The 7,875-nt window shown below is 36.9% G+C and overlaps 2 protein-coding genes across 2 annotated transcripts; both read right to left on the bottom strand.

Annotated features, from left to right (window-relative positions):
• Positions 1-4,275: 4,275 nt before the first annotated feature.
• On the bottom strand, positions 4,276-4,974 carry LOC122610333. Its single transcript, XM_043783328.1, has one exon. It carries the CDS (start codon positions 4,972-4,974, stop codon positions 4,276-4,278), a length of 699 nt encoding a protein of 232 aa, XP_043639263.1.
• Positions 4,975-5,704: 730 nt separating this feature from the next.
• On the bottom strand, positions 5,705-7,395 carry LOC122610332. The gene is made up of 3 exons (XM_043783327.1): positions 7,252-7,395; positions 6,547-7,109; positions 5,705-5,903 (listed from the first exon to the last, which is right to left on the bottom strand). Exons 1-3 carry the CDS (start codon positions 7,393-7,395, stop codon positions 5,705-5,707), a joined length of 906 nt encoding a protein of 301 aa, XP_043639262.1.
• Between the last annotated feature and the right edge of the window lie 480 nt (positions 7,396-7,875).

Below are 7,875 nucleotides of genomic sequence, written 5' to 3'. Positions count from 1 at the left end.
TGTCGTCTTTGTTGCTTTATGGCGTGCAAGGGAGTCATGAATTGTATGATGATAGTTCTATCTGGTTCCTCATACTCATCTTTGTTCTTTCAATTTCACCCTCACTTTCCATAGTCACCTCTTCCATTATTACGTTGTCACATCGTTACCAATTTCTCTTGCTTTTGTGATGTTGGCTTTCAAATCGTTTTATGGCACCTTTGATTCTTTCTTCTCAATGTAGAAGTATTACCCTTTATAGCATATTTCCGGCTAACTCCTTTTTAACATTGCACATATAACCTCTTCTATTTCTCTACTATTACTATGTGTTCCTCGTGATAGAGTTTACACAATCCTTATGCTCACAAGTGATCACATCATGTCCTCACCGTCTTGGCAAGACTAACACTTCAAGCCCTTATTAGTATGGATCCCTTCTCAGGGATAATCCTTCTTAGGTCCTTTCAGACCTCTACAAAATTTCCAATTACCTTGCTTTCAAAAGCCTCATATCTTTTTTTTAGCTTTCTAAGCTAAGCTTCTTTTCAAGTACACCAGCCTAATGTTCTTGGGAATTGTAATGTAACATAATTTAGGTGAAGCTTCACACCTTTCCCCTTTCTCAACCATTTAGTTTTCTCCATTTTTCTCTTACTAGAGTAATCGTCATCTTGAATAACACACGCGCAGTCGCAAATCCTTGAGGTTATTTCAAGGGTACTCGTCACATCATGTTGATATGGACCGTTTAATCCTACCTCATCAAAAATGCATATTACCCTTATCACGCTTCCGTTCAAACATCCCATAACTAGCTCTTTGGAGTTTGTAGTTGTTTGGGACTTAGGTCAGCGAACAAGTTCCTTGATCGTTGTAACGGCGTGTGTCCTTACTTCTAGCGTCATATTCCATATTTGCTTTCACAACTAGCTTAGCGATTCCATGTTGTTTTCCTTCTTCACCTTTCTTGGGCGTACTACTCCTTGGGTCGATGGTCCTTGACGATTCACCATGTGTTTCAAAATATTTCTCATTCAAGTTCATCTTGTTTTAGCTTACCTTCCAACGACTGTTGACCTTGAGGGGATAACCTTCTCAACTCATCGTGCTTCTAAACTCGGGTGTTGTGCGTATACTGCTTTCTAGGCTTAGTTAATATGCTCTACTAATAGGTTGTCTTTCGATAGAGGTTTTCCAAATGGGTATTTAGAGAATAACGCGTGAAGTGCCATAAAGATGAACACCTTCAGAACTGCATCTTGTAGATGACGTCAATACCTTCACTTTACCGTTTGAGTTAATCGCCTTCCTTTACTTTACTTTCTACTTTATATCTCTTTCAACGATGCTAGTGAGTAACTCTTCTTTAAAGATAAAGTAAAAACTTGCATTTCATACTCCTTGTTTGAGTATCTTTCTTGTTGCGATTACCCCGTTACCATTCTTCTTGTAGAAAAATGTAAGGGATTTCATGCTATGCTTCTCGTATCATCTCACTTTCTCCTCTAAGCAAGCTCATTAGACACCTTCTTACTAGGTTCCTTGAATCACCTTGCTTTCTTATGTTCTTTGGCAGTCTGCAATCCGCCAAATCTTCTTATCATTCTCGTTGACCTTCAGTTCGCTAGATTTCCTAATCCTACTTGTAACTACTCTTGTCCTCTAGAGTAGTCCCCAAATCATTTTTCATTTATCTTCAAATCCCAGGGGTCACATAATTCTTATATTGTATCTTATCCTCCTTAATATCATCTTCGCTCCAACAGTAACTCTGGAATTTCTTCTAATTGCCGCCAAGGATTCATTTAACATGGATAGAAGGACCTTCAATTCCTTTACTTATTTGAGGCCTTGGTTCAATTGCCTCTACACTCTCTCACATGTAGACCATATCTAAGGCATCACTTTCATTGGGTATACTAGTCTATAGTGTCTTCTATACTATACTTTTCTAGCTTGCTAGTTTCCTGAACTCCCTTGCATCGAGTGGGTCCTTCTCTTAACGCCGTTGCGAGTGGGTGGTGTTAGTTATTTGGTCTCATCACCTTCAGGTGTTGCGTCGAGTCATCCATGAATTGAAGGAATCGTGAATCTTTGGAAAAAGAAGAAGAACCATGCCTTTATCGTGTTTGGCCTTCGAGATTGTCGAAATTCAAAGATGACAACTCAAATTAATATTCTTGGGTGATTTAAACGGATTGCTTCGATGTCGCTTGTGCAAAATTGCTTCCTTGTACTTTGATTGACACACAACATATCTTCCACGGCCTACGTTATGTTTCTGATCCAATAGTATCTTCTATGCTATATAGTTATCCCAAGTATTCCACGTACTGACAATTGCTATCTGAACGTCTTTCGCATCCATTGATGTTGCAGCAAGAGTGGAGTACTACTTACTCGATTTCGTCATTGCTGAGTGTTGTGTAAGTGAGTTGTATGTTGTTAGGTTACTAACTTTTGAAGAGAAGCGGTGGTGATCATTACTTTGAATCATTAAGAATATCAAGGATATAGAATTTGGTTTCGAGTGAATGAAATAGGAAGTATAAAAAAAAAGATTCATTAAGGCTCGAATCAGACTCCTTGCGCGAGTTAAAGAAATCACTTCTATGTGTTACATTGCCCATTGGACTCCAACTTTCAATGACGTCAATATATGCCGCACCGACTTAAATAATATAGATAGATATTCGCATATACGTGTTAGAATAGAAATATTGCACAAAATTTCGAGGCTACATTCCTCATAGTGTGTCGCCTAGAATGTATGGCTACGTGTTCGACTAGTGATGTTGTATCGTCATAAGGCGTTAGTGCCGCTCACCATTTGTAAGTCTCCAACTTAGTTTGGCATTTCCATATGTTTTGCGCCATCTCAAATCGAATACAAAGGTTATGCGTAGTATCTAAGAGGATAGAGTCGCGTCATATATTGGGACTACAATTCTTAGAGTATATCGTCCAACGTTCGTGGGAAGATGCTCCACCGATGTTATCGTGTTGTCGTATGTAAATAATGAATAGCGGTGTCATAAGAAATAGGATGTGGGATAATTTCAAAAGAGCACGAGTGAACGAATATCGGAGGGGTATTTAATGGCATCTTTCATACTTAGAAAATCTCTAATTTATAATGAATTTCCCAAGGGCAATCACTAGTTCTCAAGCGGTCAAATCTCAACACGCAATGTCTAACTTAATGGTAAAGACTAACCGCATTAGCGTAATATCATGCAAATGCTAGTCCTCAATAGTCAAATCTTAGAGCATAATAATTATTATCTCAATAACAAGGCATGACTATATAAGCATTACATCATCCACACGCTAGTCCTCAAATAGCTCAACCTTAGGACGCAATAATTATCTCAATAGCAGGCATGACTAAATAGTCATCACTATATTCACGCGCAAATTCTTAAATAGTTCAATCTTACGGGTGAAAGCCTTCATATCTCTATTGTCCATAAAATTTTCTATCAACTCATCATGCTCATATTCTCTTTCAAATCAATCATAAATAATCAACCGCTTTACACAATAATTTAAACAAGTCATATCTCAAAGTGATTTCATGCCTCCTAGTAATCACATTATTTTAAAGTGCATATGTTACTTAAAGTGCAACATTATGAATCGTAAAGCTTTTAGGCATGCATTTCTCACAAAATTTTCACGGTGCGCATTCCAAACTTTCACATTGACATTACATGCTTTCACATTGCACATTATAAACTATCACATTGCAATCAAATCATGTTCAAATTCACATGTTATAGCATATAACCAGTATGCATCAACGAATACCTTTCAAGCTTAGGTTCATTTCAACTCTAATGTGCATATGGGGGAATCCTACTAAACTAGCATAATCCTTACATAAAACAAATCTCGAATCATTATATGTGCTTAGGTGAATGTTAAATGCAACACGTATGCTCATAAAAACGGATTTAATCAAGGTTTTTTTGAAACGGAATCCTTTTGAACATAAGTCCAAGTGTCCGTTTGAGTTTTACATGTTTCTCTCATAACTAAATGTAGATTCATGACTCTACGTTTAATTATGGTCCTACCATGTAAAGCTCAAACCAATCCGCTTAACCTTATGCTCGACTCGACTATAAAAATCGTTTTGAAAAGTGGCTATAGTTTTGAAATTCCGGGAGGAACTCCAATGTTCTCTATAACTTGGCTATAGATTCATGGCTATAGTGTAGCTAGCTATGACATACTACAAATAAATATGTGACAGTAAATCTGTGCTAAAAGCTAGCTAAACAACTATCATTAAGGGTTATATATAACCAGCCCTTTAGGCAAATTCCAAGCCTCCACAAATCTTCCAACTTGATTCGAATACTTGAATCTCAATGTGACAAGCTTCAAACGAACACTTGTAGCCACAATGTCTCTAATCTGATCCACCTTCCTCACTTCATTAGAAAATAATCTTCTATTTCGTTCTTGCCATATGAAATAAGTAGTAGCAACTAGCAACTTTCCAATTACACTCTTGGCAGATTTGGAATTGGCTCGTGTAGTTATCCAATCCAGAATGTCTTCCCATTTCGAGCTCACTTGATGAATTTGAGCTAGGTGACGCACTTGACTCCATACATGTTTAGAAAAATTACAATCAAAGAACAAATGGTTATGGGAATCAGGTCCTTGTGTACAAAGGGAGCAGCACACAAGATTAAAATTCATATTTGCTCCTGAACACCATTGCATCATCTTGTCTTGTGTCCTCAGTTTTCGTCTCATAATAAGCCACATCATCTTGTCTGGTATCATCTGGGGAAACCAAACACTCTTGTGCCATGTAACTTCCTCCTGTTTAAAAAGTATAGAATCCCACACAACAGTCGAACAAAAGGGTTTTTCAATGCCTTGTGCATCTTTCCAAATCAAAGAATCATGTACATCGCTTGACAATTGGAAATTCGGTAAATCAATTAAAACAGGAAACAGATCAAGCCAGGCCATAGGCCACTTCCAAATACCCTCATCAATGAGGTCTGAAACTGTGAACTAAAGAGATAGGTTTGCTCGCATAATGTCTCTAGGTGAAACATAAGTACGAATTGGACAAATTTCTGCCAACTTATCAAACCACATCGAAGCACTCTTACCATCACCTAATTTTGTCCAGATATGTGGCCTTATTTGATGGCGTAATTGCAATATTTTCCTCCATCCCCATGTTAATTCTGTGGTATTGGAACATCCAGAAACTTCTGCCTCTTAGCTTGTAAGAATGAATCCATTTAACCCACAGAGAATCCCTGCCGGTTAATAGACTCCACACATGTTTGACCATTACAGCTTTATTAAAATCAGCAATCCTTCTAATGCCAAGTCCACCTTCCAATTTCGGTACACATAAAGATTTCCATGCAACTTTAGCTTTACCTTTAATTGTATCTCATTGATTCCATAAAAAAAGCCTCATTTTGCTTTCCAAATCATCAATAACACGTTGGGGAAGAATAAACACTGATGCCCAATAAATATGTAAAGATGAATGGACAGACCTTACTAGTTGAAATCTCCCATCAAACGACAGTGACTTATTCCTCCAACCAGTAATCCGTTTCTCCATTCTTTCTAGTAGTACCTTACAGTCCTTATATAGCAGTCTTGATAAAATGAGTGGGACTCCAAGGTATTGAACTGGTAAGTTGCCTTCTTCAAACGACATAATATCTAGTATAGCTTACTTTACAGGGTCAGAAACATTACAAAAGAAGGTTGTACTCTTTGACATGCTTGACACTAATCCTAACATATCTTTAAACATATTAATAGAATCCAAAATGACTTTTACTGACCTAGTATCACCATGTGAGAAAATCAACAGATCATCCGCAAAGCACAAATTTATAATGCTCTGTTTCTCACAATTGTTATGGTACCTGAAAGTAGAATTCAAAGATATATAATGATTCAATATCAATGTTAGTACTTCCATCACCAAGGTAAACAAATATGGCGACATAGGGTCACCCTGTCTCAATCATTTCTTCCCTCTAAAATACCCATGTAGGTTGCCATTAATGCATAAAGAGAAGGATGTCGTAGAGACACAAGTCATGATCCATTTAATCATAGTTGGGTGAAAACCAAAACCAGTCAAAACCTCCTTCAAGAAATTCCAATTAACAGTATCATAAGCTTTCTGGATATCAATCTTGAACGCACATCTTGGGGGCCCACTATTCTTATGATAGTTATGCATTAACTCCTAAGTGAGAAGTATATTGTTTGAAATAAGTCTCCCTGGTACAAACGCAGATTGGTTTATACTAACAATATCATGCAAGCCTTCCTTTATTCTGTTCGTAATAATCTTGCTTATACATTTATAAATGGTATTGCAACAAGATATAGGACGATAATCATTAATAGAGGAAGGCGTGGTAACCTTTGGGATCAAAGCAATGATAGTATGGTTCATCTGTTGCAGCAGCTTCCCATTTCAAAAGAATTCGTGGATAGCTAGACATACCTCAATACCAACAATATTCCAAGAACTCTTAAAAAAAAGCTGAAGTATACCCATCAGGTCCTGGCGCTTTGTTTTCCCCAATACTGAACATAACATGTTTTATTTCCTCATCCGTAATGTTTCTTACCATGTTTGCTGCCTTTTCATGGTTAAGCACCCTATCAAAGAGCCCGGGTGTTGGGTTGAGTCTCGATTCATCTTCCTTACCCAAAAAGTTCATATAATGATCCACCAAAGCTTTGTGTGCAGCTTCACCTTCATGTGTAGCACCTTGCATATCATTGATGATTGCAATTTGCGATCTATGATTTTTGCACTTCAGTGTTTTGTGAAAAAAAGCCGAGTTAGCATCACCCAGCTCAAGCCATTCCACTTTTGCCTTTTGTTTTAAAAAACTCTCTCCATCAAGTTGAGCTTCCTTAAATTCAGTCAGAACTGAGGCTTCTTTGTCCCGTAAGTAAGAATCCAAGGGATCCTTATCTATAGTAGTTTGAATCAAATCCAGCTCCTTTCTAAGGTTATCAACCAGCACATGAAGATTACCTTGTTTCAAAAGTAGCTTTTTAGCTTTCACATCTTGCTGCCATTCACGCTCAACAGCTTCCTTAAAGCCCTGCTTATTCACAAAGAATATTAGTAAATTTAAACAGTTTAGGTCTAGTTCTTGTCACCGATGGAAGCTTTAATACACAAGGTGAGTGATCTGACACCCTATACGGTTAAAAAAGCGTAATAGCAGATGGAGACTCATCCACAAATTTCATATTTCCCATAACACAGTCTATTTTCTTAAACACACCGATGCCTTTCTTTGGTTTTTGATTCCAAGTGAAATGCAAACCAAAGCTATTAATGTCAATAACTTCAATTGCTTCCACACAATCTTTAAAATCACTCATACCAATGGTTATTTTCGATGTCCCCAATAACTTATTTTCGTGAGAGAAAAATATGTAAGTCATTAAATCATTTATCACATAAAAACCATTCGGTCATCAAGATTTTAATATCGCCAACTTCAACAACTTTCAAGATTTCATATAAGGTCCAATACCCAAACCGTATGTTCATTCCATAATATCCATCATAATAATATCAATAACATTTAGCCAAAGGCATAATTTGATGAGTTTGTGCTTGGCCACTACTAAGACCATTTCAGTTCCATAATAATAATAACATTAATGATAATAATTTGCCCCGATCAATTTATAATAAAAGACACATGTTGTCAACCATGTGTAATAATCTATATTTATACTATATTATAAAGCAGATTCTTTCCAGATTTTCAACATTGAGTTGAAATTTTCAATATTGATTTTAAGTACATCCCAAAAATACCCCTCTCATCTATTCTATATTTATCTAAAACAACC

The sequence above is a fragment of the Erigeron canadensis genome, chromosome 8, assembly GCF_010389155.1.
Source record: "Erigeron canadensis isolate Cc75 chromosome 8, C_canadensis_v1, whole genome shotgun sequence".
Classification (NCBI taxonomy): domain Eukaryota; kingdom Viridiplantae; phylum Streptophyta; class Magnoliopsida; order Asterales; family Asteraceae; genus Erigeron; species Erigeron canadensis.
Note: the sequence above shows the minus strand (reverse complement) of the source record. Positions and strands in the feature narration are given on the sequence as shown.

Excerpts from the sequence above, each read along its gene's own strand:
- LOC122610333 (XM_043783328.1), bottom strand. The coding sequence starts at position 4,974 with ATGGCCTGGCTTGATCTGTTTCCTGTTTTAATTGATTTACCGAATTTC.
- LOC122610332 (XM_043783327.1), bottom strand. The coding sequence starts at position 7,395 with ATGAGTGATTTTAAAGATTGTGTGGAAGCAATTGAAGTTATTGACATT. Across the intron at positions 7,110-7,251 it reads TTATGGGAAATATGAAATTT|GGCTTTAAGGAAGCTGTTGA; the intron begins GTGGATGAGTCT and ends GTGAATAAGCAG. Across the intron at positions 5,904-6,546 it reads AAAGCGCCAGGACCTGATGG|GTACCATAACAATTGTGAGA; the intron begins GTATACTTCAGC and ends TTCTACTTTCAG.